At 40.6% G+C, this 21,606-nt stretch overlaps 1 protein-coding gene across 4 annotated transcripts in view; it reads left to right on the forward strand.

The window, feature by feature from the left end:
* The window catches only part of RYR2 (ryanodine receptor 2), a 737,385-nt gene that overhangs the window by 188,926 nt on the left and 526,853 nt on the right, over positions 1 to 21,606 (forward strand). For all 4 annotated transcript variants that reach the window (XM_030556966.1, XM_030556967.1, XM_030556968.1 and 1 more), the window contains exon 3: positions 18,106 to 18,210. In XM_030556966.1, the coding sequence (XP_030412826.1) occupies positions 18,106 to 18,210 (105 nt within the window). The remainder of the gene's footprint in view (positions 1 to 18,105; positions 18,211 to 21,606) is intronic.

Below are 21,606 nucleotides of genomic sequence, written 5' to 3' on the forward strand. Positions count from 1 at the left end.
GCCTTATCTACCTAGTACTCACTATTTTGAATCTATAAGAACCTGTATCAGGGAGATTGGAGAGAAACCTGGTTGCATGTGTGATCTGTCTGAGAACCCAGAGAGAACAAGAGCCAAACACTAACAGCACACACAAAAACTTCCCTCCCTCAAGATTTGAAAGTATCCTGTCCCCTGATTGGTCCTCTGGTCAGGTGACAGCCTGGCTCACAGATCTTGTTAACCCTTTACAGGCAAAAGAGATATGAAGTACTCCTGTTCTATCAACTCTTACTTATCTGTTTATGACAGCTACTCACAAAACTCTTTACAACTAGTGGCCTATTGTTTGATTTGAATGTTAGGGGAGAAGGAGGGAGGAGAGCACAGTGCCCAGGTCTTGCAAGATGAGCTCTGTTGGTGACCACAAAACTAGAACATTCAGAAGCCTGCAACCAGCGAACACTTTTTCCCCCCTTAAATTTCAAACTTAAATTTACAAACTAAGAGGACAACATGTGGTCCATGGCCTCCAGTTGAACCTGTGCCTGTCTCTCTGCTCTACTGGACTCCTTATAGAAAGGATGTACCATGGTAGTGATCCATGATCTGGGTTTGAATGACTGTCTTGATTCAGACACCATTGTTGGTCTCCCTAGATAGCATAATTTCCTCTTTCAGGACCCCTTCTTTGTGAGCAATGTGCTTGCACTTTGCACTGTACCCTTCAGATACTAGTGTGATGATAATCACTTTAAGGTTACTATTTGGAAGGAGAATGGCACAGATATCCTCCCCGAGTCTTGGCACTGGAGGCAGAAGAAATGTGATTTTCATATTTGAGCAGCATCTTCAGATATCCTACCTGCACTAAGAAGCTTCCATCCTTCTCCTAGGTGACCAAGAGCACCAAATCATGGAGCTTCTCATCAAAGTGCACATGGATGTGTGGTCCTTCCACAGGGTGGTTGTTGGAGAAGCAGACCCACCACCCACTTTAGGCTTTGTACCCTTATTAGTTGTAGCCATCTATCTATCCCACAAGCTGTCATACCACTGTTAAACTTTAAAGAAATTGGCAGAAGGCCATCCTCTACAACAATACCTTTTTAAAACGAGAGCTCAGGTGCAGTGTGAACTTTGCTTTGCTTTTCTGCCCTCCAGCTGCCTCTATCACACTGAAAAGCTGCCTCTCCAGCAGCAAACCAGGTAGTGCCTCCACAGCACAGACAGATCCTACTCAGTCTCTAGTACGCTCGGCTGCACAATGCTGCTGAGATCTGTTCTTGCTCTGCTTGCCAACCCCAGGGCACCCTGCTCTCGGGTTCCTGGGGCAGTCCTCATAGACTCATAGACTCATAGGTCAGAAGGGACCAATATGATCATCTAATCTGACCTCCTGCACAAGGCAGGCCACAGAACCCTACCCATCCACTTTTACACAACCCCTAATCCAGGACTGAGTTATTGAAATCCTCAAAACTGGTTTGAAGACCTCAAACTGCAGAGAATCCACCAGCAAGCGACCCATGCCCCACGCTGCAGAGGAAGGCGAAAAACCTCCAGGGCCCCTGCCAATCCGCCCTGGAGGAAAATTCCTTCCCGACCCCAAATATGGCGATCAGCTAAACCCTGAGCATGTGGGCAAGACTCACCAGCCAGCACCCAAGAAGGAATTCTCTGCAGTAACTCAGTTCCCATCCCATCCAACATCTCCCCGCAGACAATTGAGCAAACCTATCTGGTGATAATCCAAGATCAGTTGCCCAAATTAAACTATCCTATCATAACATCCCCTCCATATATTTATCAAGCTTAGTCTTGAAGCCAGATAAGTCTTTTGCCCCCACTATTTCCTTCAGAAGGCTGTTCCAAAACTTCACTCCCCTAATGGTTAGAAACCTTCATCTAATTTCAAGTCTAAACTTCCTAATATCCAGTTTGTACCCATTCGTCCTCGTGCCTACATTAGAACTAAACTTAAATAATTCCTCTCCCTCCCTAACGTTAACGCCCCTGATATATTTGTATAGAACAAGCATATTCCCCCGCAGCCTTCTTTTGGCCAGGCTAAACAAGCCAAGCTCTTTGAGTCTCCTTCCATAAGGCAGGTTTTCCTAGTAGCCCGATCATCCTAGTAGCCTGTCTCTGGACCTGTTCCAGTTTCAATTCATCCTTCTTGAACATGGGACACCAGAACTGCACACAATATTCCAGATGGGGTCTCACCAGCGCCTTATATAACGGTACTAACACCTCCTTATATAACGGTACTAACACCTCCTTATCCCTGCTGGAAATGCCTCGCCTAATGCATCCTAAAATCGCATTTGCTTTTTTAACAGCCGTATCACATTGGCGGCTCATAGTCATCCTGCTATCAACCAATACCCCAAGGTCCTTCTCCTCCTCCGTCGCTTCCAACTGATGCGTCCCCAACGTATATCTAAAATTCTTATTATTAATCCCTAAGTGCATGACTTTGCACTTTTCACTATTGTATTTCATCCTATTACTCTTACTCCAGTTTACAAAGTGGTCCAGATCTTCCTGAATAATATCCCTGTCCTTCTCCATGTTAGCAATACCCCCCAACTTTGTGTCATCTGCAAACTTTATTAGCACATTCCCGCTCTTTGTGCCAAGGTCAGTAATAAAAAGGTTAAATAAGATCGGTCCCAAAACCGATCCTTGAGGGACTCCACTAGTAACCTCCTTCCAGCCTGACAGTTCACACTTCAATACGACCCGCTTGAGTCTCCCCTTTAACCAGTTCCTTATCCACCTTACAACTTTCATATTCATCCCCATCTTTTCCAATTTAACTAACAGTTCCCCATGCGGAACCATGTCAAATGGTTACCTGAAATCGAGGTAAATTAGATCTACCGCATTTCCTTTATCTAAGTAATCCGTCACCTTCTCAAAGAAGGAGATCAGATTGGTTTGGCACGATCTACCTTTAGTAAATCCATGTTGCAATTCGTCCCAATTACCATTGACCTCTATGTCCTTGACTAATTTCTCCCTTAAAATTTTTTCCAAGACCTTACATACTACAGACGTCAAGCTAACAGGCCTATAATTACCCGGGTCACTTTTATTCCCTTTCTTAAAAATAGGGACTACGTTAGCAATCCTCCAGTCGTACGGCACAACCCCCGAGTTTATCGACTGCTTAAAAATTATCGCTAACGGGTTCGCAATTTCACGCGCCAGTTCCTTTAATATCCTCGGATGGAAATTGTCCGGGCCCTCCGATTTTGTCCCATCAAGCTGTTCAAGTTTGGCCTCTACCTCAGTTGCGGTAATATCCACCTCCATATCCACATTCCCACTTATCATCCCTCCATCATCGCTAAACTCCTCACTAGTCTTATTAAAAACTGAGGCAAAGTACTTATTTAGATATTGGGCCATGCCTAGGTTGTCCTTTACCTCCATTCCATCCTCAGTGTATAGCGGCCCCACTTCTTCTTTCTTTGTTTTCTTCTTGTTTATGTGGCTGTAGAACCTTTTACTATTGGTTTTGATTCCCTTTGCAAGGTCCAGTTCAATGCGGCTTTTAGCCTTCCTCACTTTATCCCTACATGTTCTGACCTCACCAAGGTAGCTTCCCTTGCTAATCCCGCCTTTCTTCCACTCCCTGTAAGCTTTCTGCTTTCTCCTAATCCCCTCTCTGAGTTGCTTGCTCATCCAGCTTGGCCTACAACTCCCGCCCATGGTTTTTTCCCCTTTCTTGGGATGCAGGCTTCCGACAATTTCCGCAGCTGCGACTTAAAGTAATTCCAGGCCTCCTCCGCATTTAAATCCTCAAGTTCCTCTGTCCAATCCACTTCCATAACTAATTTCCTTAACTCTTTAAAATTAGCCCTCGAGAAATCGAAAACCCTGATCTGAGATCTACATTTGTTTATCCTTCCATCTAGTTTGAACTGAATCAGCTCATGATCACTCGAACCAAGGTTATCCCCTACCACCATTTCTTCTACGAGGTCCTCACTGCTCACGAAAACCAAATCTAAAATGGCATCTCCTCTCGTAGGTACTTCAACTACTTGATGAAGAAATCCATCCGCTATCACATCCAGAAAAATCTGACCCCTATTATTCTTGCAAGCACTCGTCCTCCAGTCTATATCCGGGAAGTTGAAGTCTCCCATAATCACATATTTCCCCTTTGTGTTTACTTCATTAAAGACATTAAAGAGGTCTCTATCCATATCCAAATCAGATCCGGGCGGTCTATAGCACACCCCAAGCACTATCTCAGGGGAAGCTCTAGTTGCTTTTTTACCCAGTGTGATTTTTGCCCAGACAGACTCTGTCTTATCCATTCCATCGCTTCTTATTTCATTACAGTTAATCTCATCATTGATGTACAAGGCTACTCCACCACCTTTGCCTTTCTTCCTGTCTTTTCTAAACAGCACATAGCCTTCAATACCTGTACTCCAGTCATGAGTACTATTCCACCAGGTTTCTGTTATCCCTATAATATCCGGTTTCACTTCCTGCACCAGTAGCTCCAGTTTCTCCATCTTGTTACCTAGGCTCCTCGCATTAGTGTACAGACATTTTAATTTTTGGCGTTTAGCGTCAATGACATTCTTTCCCCCGTCGTGCACAGACCTTCTACCACCAGCATCACCCGTTAATCTGGTTTCTACTCCACTATTCCTCCTTGGATCAATTCTTTGGTCCGCAAGGGTATCCCCTCTCACGTTGTTTACTTCCCTCTCCAGGTTATATTCCGGCATGGAGATCTCTTGAACATCTCCCAACCATCTCCCCCAACTTCCTAGTTTAAAGCTCTCTTGATGAGGTCGGCGAGCCTCCATCCTAGAATTCTATTTCCTTCCTTACTTAGATGAAGTCCATCCTGAGCGAACAGTTGTCTGTTCGTAAACGCTTCCCAATGACCGTACATCCCAAAGCCCTCCTTGTAACACCAATGCCTGAGCCATCTTGATCGCCATAATCTTGTCACTCCTTCGTCGCCCTGCCCTAGGAACCGGCAGAATCCCACTGAGGATCACCTGAGCCTCGATTTCTTTGAGCGTCTTCCCCAGTCTGGCATAATCCTCCTTGATACAGTCTAGCGAGTAACTAGCCGTATCATTCGTTCCCACATGAAGGACAATCAACGGATTCTTTCCCGCTCCCGCTAGGATCCTATTCAGCCTCAGGTCCACATCCTGTATCTTAGCCCCTGGCAGACAGCACACCCTTCTGTTCTCCCGATCAGGTCTAGTTACAGGCCTGTCTATTCTTTTCAGTAAAGAGTCTCCAATCACGTAGACTTGCCTTTTCCTGGCGACAGTGTGATTCTCCGGTCTATCCCCCACACCAGCTTGCCGCAAGTCCTCTCGATTTGTATTCGCCCTTACAATCCTCCTAGGGCTCATACTTGGTTCCGCCTCCATTGACTCCTCCCCTCCTTCTGCAGGACTAGCTGCTCGTCTCTTTTTCCTTGCCCTCTCTCCTTCAGCAGCCTGCTGTGCTCCATCTTCATTTCCCAACTCAGCAAACCTGTTCCTGAGTTCTGTTTCTCCATCGCTGGCCCATCTTTTCCTCTTCCTGGTTCTCCTAGTCACATGCTTCCACCGTCCGCTTTCCTCACCCAGCAGCCTCTCCTCAGAGTTCTTTGGTCCTGCTTCTATCCGCTCGTCTGAGCTTATCCCCTGCGCCTCATCATGTCTGTGTTCCATCATCTGCTCGAACCCCCTTCTAAACTCAGCCAGAGTTTCCACCTGCATCTCCAGTCCCCTTACCTTTTCCTCCAGCAGCTCTATCAGGCGGCACTTCATGCAGACAAAACTCCTGTCAGGTGCCCCCTCCAGGACCATGTACATGCCACAGCTACCGCATCCGGTCATACTCAGCATGTCTCTACCTGCTGCCTCTGCCTCCATCATGCCGTTCCACCTCTGTGCCTGGCAGTCCACGCCTCACGCCGTTCCACAGGCCACCAACGAGCACTGGACCCCTGCCCCTTCCCTTGTCTGCCTTCCTGGTTTCTCTGCCTCTATCTCCCCTGTAACCTCCCCCTGGGAACTCCCACTGGAACTCCTCTGTTAGCAGCTCTGTTCGATGGCTCCTGTGCCGCAGCCTGAGTGCCTGGCTCCTTATATAGGACCCCTAATCAGGTAAGCCCCGCCCCCAACTCAGCGCTCAGCCTCGCTCCCAACACACAGCCCCTAGCAGCCTGCACACACACTCACTCACACACAAACTCCACAATACAGTCCACAAACTACAAACTACAAAAACCTGCTCCTCCGACAGAACTCCCACTGGAACTCCCCTGTTAGCAGCTCTGTTTGCTGGCTCCTGTGCCGCTGCAGCTGTGTCTCACCTCACCCTTCCATCTACTTTCCTTCCCTTTAGCCAGCCTGTCTCTGTTAGCTTTGTCCCCTGACTTTTTTTCCCTTCCACATGTAATATATTAAGATAGTTTAAACTAGGGGTAGGCAACCTATGGCACTCGTGCCGAAGGTGGCACACAAGCTGATTTTCAGTGACACTGACACTGCCCAGGTCCTGGGTCCTAGCCACTGGTCCAGGGGGCTCTGCATTTTAATTTAATTTTAAATAAAGCTTCTTAATAATTTTAAAAACCTTATTTACTTTACATACAACAGTAGTTTAGTTATATATTATAGACTTATAGAGAGAGACCTTCTAAAAAATGTTAAAATGCATTACCGGCACACGAAACCTTAAATTAGAGTGAATAAATGAAGATTTGGCACACCACTTCTGAAAGATTGCCGACCCCTGATTTAAACTCTGATGTACTTTTTTACATCTCCTGTAAAGTTTAGTTGGAAATGCACCTGCTTGCAACAAGTCTGATCTTGGCCAAAGGGGATAGAGATTTTTGCTTTGACTTTCAGCGATGAGGTCCCAGCTGTTCTCTTTTGGAAGTTGAAAAAGCCAAACTAACTTATCAGAATGGGGGTTAGGACTGTCTATATCTTCTGCTGTACCTTAATCTTTGGGGGGTTTTCCTTCAGTGGACCAGTTTATGCCCTTTAGTTTTAAATATGTTGCAGCAAAAAAAAAATCTGTGTTCTACTTTTGTTTAGCATATTTGATTATAAAAATGTGTTTCAGTTGTGAGTTGCTGTGTAGTTTATAGGTTGGTGTGAAGTGACTTTTCTCCATTCATAGGGAAGCTGCTGAGTTTCATCTGTCTATATATACTGAGCTGAAAATGTTGCTTGGTAATTTTTTTTATCCTACTGTGTTTCTACCCAACTGTGAATGATTCGCAGTAAAAGTCAGTATAAAGTAACTAACAATAAAAAGGGCCTAAAGAATGTTGTAATAGATTAAACAACTTTTTAATGGTCGTAACTTAAAATCAGCTAAACAAATTTCCTTCAAGCTTAAGGCTAGATTCTCCTTTCCATACAATAGATCTCTATCTCAACTCTTCTTGCAGGAATGAATCGCCTCACTGATGACCATGGGAAATCTGTACCTGTGCAGAGAGCAGATAATTGGAATCAAAATCCACTTTGTAGATTTGAGAGGAGAATTGTGCATATTAAAGTATGCTTTGCTACTGAGTTGAGGAAAAGCAAGAGAAATGTTAACTCCCAAAAGGTAATTTAGAGGGAATTTAAGGCACAGATAATAGAGGATTTCTAGTGTGATCCTGTAATAAACCACTGAAATGTATTTTGGTGGTTTATTAAGAGATCTGTCCCCCCAAACCCAGGTAAAGACACTGGATAGTGTGATTCTTACATTGATGTTAATTTAAGAAAGTGAATGGAAATTGAAAGACTGGATCAGAGCCATAAATATTCAATTAGACTCCTTAAAATCCTATTATTAACTCAGTTCATATTGGCTCTTATGGACCATTTATACTCTTCCTTATTAAGACTTCTTAGGTAGGTAGCACAGACTGAAACGATTCCATTCATGTTTCAAGGAGCAAAATATATCCAGTGTAACAAACAAACGAATTTCTGATATAGCACAAACAAAATATTTATTTTGTTTTCATGGTGATGAATTAATTTCCTAAAAGTTCTGAAGTGCTGCTCTCCAAATGAAAGTGATTACATTTATTTCAGTAATAAATAAAGTATTGATATGTTTTCCAATTTTTTTGGTTTTTTGCTTACATCTCAAATACAGAGCACTCCATTGCAAAACCTAATTTGAAAAGTGCTGTTATGGGTGTTTCATTTGAGAATTTAAAATAAAAAAGTTGGCACAAAAGCTTTCGATTTTCTTTTACGTAAAATATATTCCACTCACTATTTCTAATTGCCAACAACAGTTACTTAGTAAAGCTTTTAAAAATCATAATATAAAAGAATAATTAGTCATATGGAAAACCTCCATCTTTACAATCTGATCAAGAGACTGGGTCAGACATGAAGTGCTTCTGCTGAGACAAGACTTTCCCCTAGGAATCATCCTTAATTTTCACAGCTGTGAAGCTGGAGAATTCTATGGAGTTTTCATGGGCCAATAGTCATGGCTGCACTTTTTGGCTGTCTGGAACCGTTAGTGAGCAAAAACAGTTAAAAAGCATGAAAGATTAAACACTTGCTGCAGTAAAATCAGTTGGTTTTTTTCATCCCTTTCCATTTTTTTTATACATTGGAAAAGCGTGAGTAAATAGTTTGTTTTCACATTCACTAGCCAATACCTACTTAAAAATTTGACAAAAGATAACTTTGTTATTGCCTTTTGTATTCCTGCCACACTGATTTTTCAGATAAATAAAATGTGTGTGCTAACTTGAGATGACAAGGAAAAAAAGGATGAGGCAAGAAAAAAAAGAAACACCACAGCAATTCAATGACTCCTAAATTATCATATTTATTGGCTTGTCTGTACTTAACTCTGATTTGCACATTTAGTAGCTTGCTGCAAAATGATGCAGTGTTTCTGTTTTGCCATTGAGAAAAGCACATGTTATGAAATGTTAATGTTTGTCAAATTTTGAGGAGAACTCAACTAAAAGGCCACTCAAATCATATTGTCCAAATGAAGCAAAATGCAATGGCCTTATTCTCATTTGCATTATGGCCATATTACACAGCTCTTAAACATCCTTCTGGCTTCTTTCAGAATATTGAGGAGTCTGGCAGCATCTTAAAGACTGACAGATTTTTTTGGGCATAAGCTTTTGTGAATTAAAAAACAGGTTTTACTCACGAAAGCTTATGCCCAAATAAATGTTAGTTTTTAAGGTGCCACCGGACTCCTCACTGTTTTTGTGGATACAGACTAACACGACTACCCCTCTGATACTTTTCAGGATATTTTTTCAGCTAATTTCTTGCCATCATAGTATTTTTAAGCATTTCCTTTTACTATATGAGGTTTGACATTGACAGAAATGTAATTTTTGTTGATTGTTTAGGTATTTTGATCTGATTTATTTGGTTAAAAACAAGCAGGGTTACATTATGATCATCACACCCACACTGAAGCAGGGTACAAGTGTTGAATGTCTAAGAAATTACTGAAAGCATTACAAAATGAAACAGGACTCAGACATTCAATGTGATTTTGTATCCAGAGGCAAGATCTTATATTTCCTGCATCAGGGATCTACAGACCTCTCAGATGTTACAGACTGCAAATTATGTGGCAGATGCAAGTCACCAATGAGCTAATACTTTTTAAAAATCAAAGTCAGCTGTATTTGTACAAAAAATTGAATTGCTCAGTGAGATTCGCAGAATACAGTAGAATCCATTTGATCAGAATATAGTTAAACAAGATGTTTGAAAACTTGTATATGTGCCTGTGAACCACTGTACAGGATTCTATTTTTGATTAATTGGCATGGGGTTTTCCTAATTACTCGCAAAATTAACACACTTGTACTGTTTTTATGGTGATGTACTACAAGATATTGTCCATTTGAATTTTCCCCTCATCGGCAGTTCCTACTGCTATTATGGCTGCCAAGCAGACTGACCCAAGTTTGTCTAAAAGGTTAATATGTTGGGCATGTGAGTCCCCAGCCACGTTGCTGTTATCTACTGCTAAGAGTTTTAACAATTCAGAGAACAAACTGGGAGACCCAATCACCAAAAGGAAATCATTCTGTCTCAGTGGCTCACCAGTGTTAAAACATCAGTACCATTGGGGAGGACAGGGAGAAATGTCAGAAGAAAATATACCTTACCTGTGGCTTTAACAGGTGAACATGCCAAAGGTGCAGGTTTTCAAGACCCAAGTAGAAATGAGGAAGTAACAACAACAAAAACTACAGTAAAGGCTTAGGAGCTGCCTATAAATGTGCGGAAAAACAATGTCTTACTACTGTGACCATGCCATTGGAAAAAAAGACAATATGTGACTTTTAAAGGGAATTATCAGGAGAAAGAAAATCAAGATCAAAGTATCTTGATACATTATCGTCTTTGCAGTATACACTGATTATAGTGCAGATACCATTTTTCAGTGTGAACAAACTGAATGTTTTCACTGCCCATCCTGATTCAGTTCTTGTCATGAGGTAGATGATGATGCTCACCATCTGGAATTAAGACAAGGAGAGGATTTCAGTCTTTTTTTATTGTCATGCTATCTTTCTGGGAATGAAAGAGTGATTTCTGGTGATGAATTGAGACAAAATACTGCACTGCTTGTTCCAGAACAGTTATATTTTACTCGGTGTATACCATTTGCTAACGCATCAATGGTCAAATTTTTCTAGTGCCAGATGTTTTAGGAGGGGATTCTGCAGTAGAAAATGTGGAAGACTGGGAATCAAAGGTGCTTTTAGTTGACAGCTGTAGTGTCAGCTCAAAGAAAAGACTCAAACATCCACTTATTTGTCTTTTCTCTACTTAACTCTACAAGTTTCCTTCAGTGATCTGAAATGAATAGGAAGTCTGTAGAGCACAAATCTAATGTCAAAATAATCCAGACACTTTATGAAGACTGTCTGAGATGGGACGCAGAGAACATGGATCCTTCTAAAACCTGAGATATGCTTCTTCTTAAGGCTGATGTGCCTCGGGGTGATTTAGATCTGGATAGGGCTTTGAAATTACAGCCCTCACACTTCAGGATATTTCTTCCCATTATGGATGTAGAGGAACTACATTTGAGATAAATAAAGAGATGCAGCAGCATTATGCTAATTGAAGGCTGATCGAGACCCTGACATTGGACCATCACAACTGCAACAACTGATTTCAAAAATAGGCGTTCTAACTAGTCTCCAAATGGCAACAAGACACCTGTGAGTGTACGGTGTTCTTAGTCAGTGAGAACAGCTACAGAAAGCAGAGATGGTAATCACCTAGGTAGCTAGTGAGGAATGGAAACAAAACAGTCTAAGGGCATTTTTAGGCATGAGCTGAATAGGCATCTGATTTATGGTACTTCATTTCTGAGGAGACACCATAGAAAACTGTGTGGTCATCCAGTCACTAGGCTATTACTAAATCAACATCCTCTGACTGCAGAGTATTTAATAAACCTGATCTGTGGTATCTGTAAAGCCATTGGATCCTCCGCATGATTTTACTTATTTCTAATTATACCCAGTGGGTTCCTGTCAGACCATCCTCCTCCTAATTCAGTATATATGCATTGATAAGGTCCAAACTTACCCCATTCCTGGGTAACTTAAATAACAAATTTTAAACTTGAGCCTTTGCTGCTGCTTGAACTTGCTTTTTCTCAGTTTGCTGTGCTAAGGACTCCTCTAACCCTGCCCTTAGCTCCTTCTCCTGCAGAGACACACTCCAACATTTTATATTTCTGGATTTATATCTAATATATTATTTTCCACTGACTCCTCCAGCAGCCAGAGCTGTGTGTTCCTGCTCACAATCTGAGTGCTTTATAACAGGTTTGAGTCCAGAGAGAGCTATGCACCTGTATACAGGATCCTAGAAACTGACTCCCCATTCCATAGTAACATCTGAGTGCCTTATATATCCACTAGTCCCCCTGAAGCAACCATCTTTACAGCTGAGGATGATGGTGCTTCAGTTTTACGCACATATTCGTGAGACATTAAGGTCAGCATTGTTTGTGCAAGAAGATCATAACCCCCTTCATATGAAAAGATCATAGATCTGTGAGGCTAATTTTTACTGAATGACCAGAAGAATAATGATACTAAGGACAGCTATGAGTCCATGGCTTTCATTGCCAGCCTAGACTAGTGTGGTTGTTGACATTATTTTAAATAGAGCTGGTCCTGAATATGTGCCTATTTTCTTCCAGAGTTGTTTCTGTGATGAGTCAGAATTAGAGTTAGAGTTCCTGAAATAATATGGAAAAAATCTACTCATTGTCTTTTATTCATGATCAATAGTGCTAAAGCCTAGTTCAATAGGCTTCTAATAAAGGGAATGGTTGCTTAACTGGCTTATCAGGCTGCCATGGAGGTGTGCCAGTGAAGCACATTTTACTACATAAATATTAACATGGAGTGTTTTAGTACAGAGATACTGTGGCAATAGCATAGTATAAAATGCCTAGAGAGGTTGTTATACGAAGAGCTCTAGAATGTAGGTAATTATCTCTTTAAAAAAAACCAAACCCAACTATTGTAGTAAATATTAAAGACAGTTATGTAATATTTCCCTTAAAATGGTTAACATTACTGACCTCAAGATTTACATATTGTAATCAATGACTCAAAGTTTAATAAAGTTATTCCAGAATAGTTTATTTTTCATTCCCCTACTACATCTTCTTTTGAAATGTAATATATTCGTAGTCTGATCATTGGAAAAGCTACTTGTTTAAGTTTTTATATGCATGTTAGCATATGATTATGACTGATTGAGTTTTCCAGACAACATTTCTAGAATATAGATTGTACATAATCAAACCAGAACAAAGAAAATCAATAGTACTTTAAAAATGCTTCAGATAGAAACAAATTATAAGACATTACTTGCTGCTTTTGAAGTCATCAGCCATATTTCATGTTAAAGGCCATTATTTGCACATTATCCAATTCTGCAAATGTATGTGAAATAACCTTCACAGAAATTGATATGAATACAACAATTACTATAGCAGATTTTAGAGTGATATTTGACTTCTAGCTTGAATACAGAAGATAATAATTGATACAGTGTCTGTAGCAATTATCCTTCATGGAACTTAGAAAGAATTCAGTATTACTATTGAGCTGTTGTAAATTTTCAATTGGTTATTGGTGTTTGTAACTTTGTGTCTCCCTGCAGGGATGAGTTGGTGGGTAGTGAGGTTTTGTAGCAAAATGTTCCTAATATAACTTTCAACTTGCTCATTTTGTGCCTGATGCACAGCCCACTGAAGCCAGTGTTAAGACTCCCACTGGCTTCTGTGGGCTGTGAATTGGGCTCTTATGTAATAAGGGCCTCATCCTGTGAGTTGAGCACCAATTCCTATGGAAGGCAATGAGTGTGGCTACACTGCAGCTAGGAAATGCAATTCCCATGCGGGTAGATGTGAAAAAGTGAGGATAACAAGTGGGAAGTTATTTTTAAGAGTTGATAGGTGAAAAGTAAGCAGTAAAAAAAGTAGTGTATTAGGTCCAGAATGGCTGACTTCTGAGCACAGTGGAATAGACTTTGAGTTTTTATTTGACCATGCTGGAAAGATTTGGTGGGCGGGGATTAGAATGTTACAGGCAACTCAATTCTATGAGATTAAATTAGAATGGAAAACTTTACGTGTTTACAAAGTGGACCTCTTAGCAGTGTATAACATCTTTTAATTTTGAGCCCTTACTCTCTGTGCCTCAGTTCTCTCACTGTGCAGTTTTGTCACAGGTGCATTGTAAGGACAAATTAAAGTTTTGTGTGGTGTTCTAATATTATGATGAAATAGGCCATATTAATATCTAGGAATCTATTGAGAAACCATAGTAAGGAGAATGGTAATGAAACTCATACATATGTTTTTTTAATGTTGGAAGTTTGACTGAATGTGTGTTTTTAATATATGCCATAGACCAGGGTGATCACATGTTTTTACTTAAATTATTTTTATACTTCCAAATAAGAAAACAAAGTGTCATTTGCTCAACTTTGAGTTTCTTAGCAAAGGCTAATACTTTAAAATGCAAGCAATATTTTGATTCATAGATTCCAAGGCAGAAGGGACAACTGTGATCATCTACTTTGACCTCCAGTATAACACAGGCCATAGAACTTTCCCAAAATAATTTTTAGAGCAGGTCTTTTACAAAACAGTCAATCTTGATTTAAAAATTGCCAGTGATCGGGGATCTATCATGTCTCTTGCTAAATTGCTTTTAGTTTATTTTAAAAAAATCCTGGAGGGTAATGAAATGTGTATTGGTTATAAAACAGAGTAGGATTGCTCTAAGCTTTGGGATAATAAGTAACATTTAATTAGCTCTTAACAAGTATTATGTAATACAGATACTCTAACATTTTTTTCATAGAGGGAATGATACTTAAGGAAAATGAATTTGCAGACATCTAATTTTTATATTTAAAGGTTTTATTTTTTTAAAAAAGTCTCTGAATTTTCAGTGAATAGTCTTTTACTGCAAAAAGTATATGGTGTAAAATAGATTTACAATACTCAGTAAAATATTCCTGAAACTAAATTATACAACTAATATACAGTATGAAGAAAAGAGCAGGAACAAAGGAAAAGAGAAATGCTGGATACAAGAAGGAAAGGTGTAGGAGTATGAGTAGAAGTACATTGATTAACATAAGAAAAGTCCCCACATGCAATCAAATTATTCTTTCTTAGCTTGTAATTTAGGCATTACTATTTCATACAAAACTGTTTCAGTTAATTTTGTGATCCATTTTTATGCTAGCCTGTGAACATGATTTTTTTAATGTCAACTTTTTGCAATAATAAAAACTTATATTATCTATATTAGATATCTTTTAGATAAGCTTAGTAGCAATAGACTGTGAGAAAGCATACAAGTCCGTTATGTGCCAGGAAATGCTTTCTTAGCCTTGATGATCACTGTTTCATCACTAAAGAGAATGCACCCTGACCTGGACAGTGGCACAGAGACAGGTTCAGGCTACTAGACGTGCCCTAAGAAATGAAGAGTGTTATCCACAAAGCAACTTGGGTGCCCTATTCTGGAGTTTAGATGCCTAACTTCCCCTCTTCAGCACCAGTACAATACACAAAACTCCCATGTGGCAGCAACCTGGTCTTCTAGATGCCTAAACTCACTTGGCACCTAACTTTCCACTGTAAAAGTACCTTAGGCACCTATGTGTTAGGCCTTGGGGTATGTGCATTGCTGTCCCACTCTAGGTGTGAATGCCTATCTCCTGCCTGAGCCCCAGAGCAATTCACAAACTGGAGAAAGACAGGCATTCAGCTGCCTAAGTCACATGCAGTGCCCAGTCTGGGAGGCAGCCTCTGAGCACTACTCCCAAATTGGGTCCCGTTCAAAATGTATCTGGAGGTGAAGGTTGGGATGATGCTTGCCTTGTAGCTTTCAGCCCAGTGGTGTGCCAACCTCTGGACTACAGAGTCATTCTCACACATGCCTTCTGTCTCTCTCTGGCCAGATAAACTATTTAAGTATTTATACACAGTGGAACAGTCATGAGGCCGGAGATGCATAGCAGCACCTAAGCCCTTTGTGGATTCCATCTGAACTGCTGCTCCCTAGCAAAATTGGAAACTGACAATTAAATTCCCTGGTCCATGAGAGTGAGTGGGTGGAATAAAAAGAGAGCAGCTGGATTACTTCCTGAATCTGATACAATTAAGGAAAGATAAACCTCATTATCTAATCAGGAGTTTATAAAAAGGACTGGTGCCTTCTCAGATTAGGAGATAAAATACATCCAGAGTAAAATGGGGTGTGGATATAAACATGCTTAGTTTTTAAAAACAGTGTACATAGAATCAAAGGACTGGGAGGGACCTTGAGAAGTCATCTAGTCGAGTCCCCTGCACTCATGGTGTTGCATGTATCTAGTCACATAATTATAAATATATGTCGCTTGTTCACCTTCTGTTTATATTAATCATTCCCTGGCAACAAAGGTTGAGGTTATCAGAGTTGTATGGGCCACTGTCACTCTGTTTCAGCTGAACAACAGCAATACAGATGTAACGCATTCAGTGCAGGTCTACACTACCGCTTAAGTTGATCTAACTTACGTCCCTCAGGGGTGTGAAAAAGCCTGCCGCCTACCCCCCGAAGTGACACAAGTTTTGAGCTGTCCTCACTGGCACTATGTCACACTTCTCGCCGAGGTGGAGTAGTTATGCTGACAGTAGTTATGCTGACCTCTCTCCCATTGGCATAGCGCTTCTGGTGAAAATGCACTACAGTGGCACAGCTGTTTCGGTGCAGCAACGTTGATGTTATGCTGTAGTATAGATGCCCTCAGACAGGATGTTCTCTCCCTGTGGCAGATTCTCGTTATTTGGGAAAGTTTACAGGATGGTCCAGGGCTTTACATATGGGCTCTTATTCCCCAATTTATGGGATCAGGGTCATGGACACAAACCGGAAATGACAGGTATTTGATGACTTTTACTCTGGCCATTTTAATCTAGCATAGACTGATAATATATATATTTATTTTGCAATGGGACATCACCCACACGTGTCTACAAGTTTCTAGTTAAGTCAGATTCTCACTATCTTAGTCCTGAATCTCTTATGCCAAGCCTACTGCGTATTTGCAAATGTTCCTGAATGGTTTTTTAAAATGGAAATAGAGAAGATGTGTTGGTCTGCCTTTTAAGTGCATATTTGCAATATTTTGAAAGCTTATTAGAGTATTAGAGTTAGTTAATTACATCCTGTATTGATCCTATTTACCCAAATGGTATCTATATGGAATACATGAGCCCAAAACTCGTGTTTTCTCTTTCCTATATTATTCTTAATTAACCAACTAGAGTAGGTCCAAAAATAGGAATATTTTCCCATGAATGTTTTGTGAAAAATATGTTCCTGCTTTTCACTGAAAAATTGAGTTTCCCAATCTCTCTATTAATAGTTATCTAATAATTAATAAGTGTATTTCTTATTTTAATTATTCATATAGCCCTGTCAAGAGATCCCAGTCAGCATTGGAGCCTCCTCATGCTAGGTGCTGGACAAACACAGCGTGAAAGCAGAGTCCTTGTGCTGAGGGCATTACAGTGTTATGAAGACAGTTGGAAGTTCCTCCTAGGAATCCTAGTAGAAGTGGATCTGAAGGGAGGGATTTGAAAGAAGATAGTGGCTTTACAAGGTAGTTTGGGGTGAGTGCCTAGCACAATGGGATCCTGCCCATGATCTCCTAAGTGCTACGGTAATGCTAATAGATAATGTTCCATACGTAAAGGGTCGCTTAGAAGAAAGCACAGCCATGCTTGTGAGAAAAGCAAACCCGAGTTGAGTGAGGTAGGGATTTCAGAGAGGCCAGAGAGAAAGAGGTTGCAGTAGTCAAGATAGTAGATAAAGAACCTAATTTACGTGTAGGGTATTTTTTTTTATGAGCAAATATGTTTAAAGGAAAAAAAACAGCATTACCATAAGCAGTAAATAAAGTAGCCACTATTGGTGAAGATGTGCAAAGCAATAACACTCTGAAACCTGCAAAACTGCATTTGGACTTGTATCTGCCTATATTGTAGATTCCAATGATCTGTTTTATCTGTCCAGCTTGTGATATTAAAGATTGCATCATAGTGCATGCACACTAGGGAGGAAAGGTAAAGTATGTAGGTTTGGTTGCGACCATCTTGGCTGATATATTGAGTATTTAACCAAGGACTTCTAGAGCTAAATGCCTGAGTCTCTATAGAGTGAGCCTGAAACAGACCCATATCCTCTGTGGATCAGGAACAGAGGGGGCAACCTTGGCTTTGTTGTTTCCTGATTGTTGAGAGTTTAACTTTGCAACCTTAATGTCTCAGTGTAGCTCTGTTTGTGTGGAATACTGTACAATATATAAACCTTTCTTAAGATAAAATAGATCTGTGTATACACACCTGTTTTAGAAATATGCAGTAATCACTCTGTTTCCTGTGTTTGTGCTTTCCAAGTAGATCCGTTCGGATTCAATGAGACATTAAGATTGAAAAAAGGAAGCAATTTTATAGCAAATTTTGGCTGGTGGCAACCACATCATTAATGTAAACTTGTATTCTTTCTTCAATTAGAATGTTCCACCGGATCTCTCCATTTGTACGTTTGTGCTGGAACAATCCTTGTCAGTGCGAGCTCTTCAGGAAATGCTGGCTAACACTGAAGAGAAAGCAGAAGGGGTAAGTAATCCAATCTAGACTTTTTTGATCAACTGGGGATATATACCATTTCTTCCACAGTACTAACATGATGACTTCCTTTTTGTGTAGCTTTAGTCTTATTCTCCAGTACAGAAAGGGCCTCATCCCGAGGAATGCTGAGCACTTGCAACTTCCATTGGAGTCAATCAGTTGTGAGAGTCCAGCAACTCTTAAGAAGAAGCCCTAAATTAGTGAGCTGACTGTAGGACTTGAGGAATTATGATTAAAGATGGCTGAGGGCACATGCATTCTTACTATCACTGTAACAAAATAATCACAGATTAGAAACCGAATTAAATCATGCCTTAAGAAAAGTTAAGGCTCCCATCCAAATGCAGGGCTGTGTTACTGTAGAGCATCGTAGTGGCATATAAACACCACTGTATCGAATCAAAATACTCGGTAATATTAAAATACAGAATCAGGCATGTTTAATTCTTTTTAAAAGATGACACTATTCTATGTGGCTTGAGCAAAAATGTCCACTAGTTCAGATTTAAAATTGAAGATGTGATATTAATCAGAGGTACTAGATGAATATGGAAATTAGGCATCCTTGCATTCATGAGTGATGAGGGAAATACAGTAACAACTCTGAGTAGCAAATAACTATCTACAAATAAATCACAGTAGTATGATTAATTTTGTGTATATGGTGTAGTTCATTTAGCTTACAGTCACGTAGCTTAGGATTTCACACATCCTTTGCATGGACCATATCCTGAAAACTGCTTCTAATTGAGGAAGAATGACAAGGGAAGAGTGGCTGTAGTACTGGAGTAACATACAGAAACAAAACAGAGGAAGGGATTAATAGCAAATCTGTCACTCAAGAAAGCTAGCAGGAGAGAAACAGACCTTCTGGAAGCTCTGAGAATGTCCGGGAGAAAGCAAGCTCCAAAGTAATATGCTGTAGTCAGTCCCAGAAAATGTCAGGCACTGAGCCTAAAAAATGATAGTTGGGATATGAAATCCAGCAACATTCCCATGCATGTTTCAGAGCATATGGTGTCACTGAGCATTTGTTCTAAGGACTAACTGCAACAGCAGCACACTGAGTAGTATGTTTGAGATCTGCATGTAATATTGGAATAAGCAAATACATACTTAAAGACAGGGATCACTCGTTCTGGAATTTGCAAATACTGCCACTAATAGCAAGCAAATCCATGGAGAAAATATGCACCAGAAGTGCAAGCACGTACTGCAGTTATGCACCAAAAAAGCAGGAGCTGTCAACAGCATCCTCCCTCTCTCCCCAAAAAACAAAAAACTGTGCAATTGCAAAGGCTGTACAGAGATGTTACAATGGAACTGTAGTGAATGCAATATACCCACAACAATATTTGAAGAACTCAGTTGTTGTGTTCCTGTGACTTATCATTCTGCCCCCAGTAAGGATAGGTCTGGGCCAACAATAGCAGGAGTAACATTGAGGTGAATCCAAGAGGGATCCAGAGCTGTAGCACATGGCGGAAGGGAGCATGTACTTGGTGTACTACGCTGAGGAAAAAATAAGATTCGCTTCTCTATTCTGGTTTCAGAATGGCCACAACAGAACACTAGAAGGGATTGTTTTTAATTCCAGTATTAAGTTTTTTTCTTTTAATCTTAATCTTAGTATTGTTACAATGTTTTGTTCTATTGGCAAACTTTCTGTCTAGCCATAATTTTTTTAGTTATAAGTGGCAATCACAGGGCAAGCTGGCCTTTTGAAGGAGCACTTGTGTTTAATTTATCTCTCAGTCCAGAGGTACATTATGAGAACATATGATTAGGAATCAGGCCTGACAAGCAATAGAAGGCAAGCCTATGATCAGTCAGTGAGAGTTTGAGTCTTCTGGGAAGAGTGAAGGTTACTGGCAACTCTCCAGAGTGCCTGGGCAGAGTATCTGAGCAACGCAAAGAATGGGAAGGCTTGTGCAGGAGATCCAGGGTCACTGAGGACCTGGGGAGGGATTCGCTATATCAGGGAGTTGGAAAGGCTTGTTAAGAGCTGATTTGCCATGAGAGGCATCCATTCTAAAATGGAGGCTTAAGAAATACTAGGCAGCAGTGCCTGGGTGTTGGGAAGGAACTACTGAGCCCAACAAGGACCTAAAAGACTGTTGAGTCTGGGAAAGATGAGTTTGATCTGAGATGACACTGATCTATTTTAATAAACCAGAACCTCAAGAAGGGACTAGACTTGAATGAAATGCAAGTCTATGTACCATCACTGGGGCCCCCAAAAAGGAGAGAGGGCCTGACTGAGACTGGATTAGGCAAGGCTTTGCTATGGTGACACATGTCGTATTGCAGTTGGTTATGAAATGTAGTTAGCATTTCAGTGTCCCCACTTCTGATACGGGTAAGAAAAACATCAGCAATACATCATCTTCAAAAAAAGAGGGCCTGATTATGGATTCCTTACACATGAAAAATGCCATGGACTTTAGCTGCAGATTTAGTGCGCAAAGAATTCCAGATCAGGTGTAAGGCTTGTCCAGCTATTGTAAGAAGTCCATCATCCTTATTGAGAATTGTGTACCTTAGGCAGAAATGTCTGTGTGGGATTTAAATAAAGTAAGGCTGAAATCAGATCTTGCTGTCCAGAAATAAAGCCACTTGAGCTGGGTGCCCATCCAACATTTGCTGTTCTCTGGCCACCCAGCTCTGAAGGCAGTGCAGAAGTAAGGGTGGCAATATCGTGACCCCCAGCCTTGTGACCCCCTTTCAACTCCCTTTTGGGTTAGGACCCCCAATTTGAGAAACGCTGGTCTCCCCCGTGAAATCTACATAGTATAGGATAAAAGCACACAAGATCAGATTCCTATGGGGGGGACCCAATTTTGTGGCCCGTGTTGCAGTTTTCATGGTCATGAATTTGGTAGGGCCCTAGTAATGATGCTGGTATTCCATGGACCACTAGGGACAGATTTTGCTTGGCTTCTGCAGAGGTGTCTTATGATGATGCTTGTGCGGTCTTCACCACCATCCAGGAGATTGATACATTGGGATCAGAGCAGAATCTATCTTAATCTCCAAGCAGATCTTAAACTTGATTGTAAATCAGTGCTATATACGTGTTAATTATTATAACACTAAAAAAAAGGTACAAATTTTCTTTTCAGTAAATTTCTGGAAACCAAGTGCAATAACTGTAAAATAAATGCATGTGACACTTCCTGATAATTAGCTGGAGCATATTCTATGTCCATATATACACTGCATAACCTACCAAGCCCCCTTTCAGCCTCTAGATACTTGAATGCTATGGGGTAGGTCCTTATTTAAGAAGCTTAATTTCTGGTGTTAGTAGCTGTTTGTAGAATCTGCAAGTTTCAACTTTTAGTGACTGCTATACTTTCTTTAAGCTTTTCAAGAAGAGATAAT

The sequence above is a fragment of the Gopherus evgoodei genome, chromosome 3 (genome assembly GCF_007399415.2).
Source record: "Gopherus evgoodei ecotype Sinaloan lineage chromosome 3, rGopEvg1_v1.p, whole genome shotgun sequence".
Lineage (NCBI taxonomy): Eukaryota > Metazoa > Chordata > Testudines > Testudinidae > Gopherus > Gopherus evgoodei.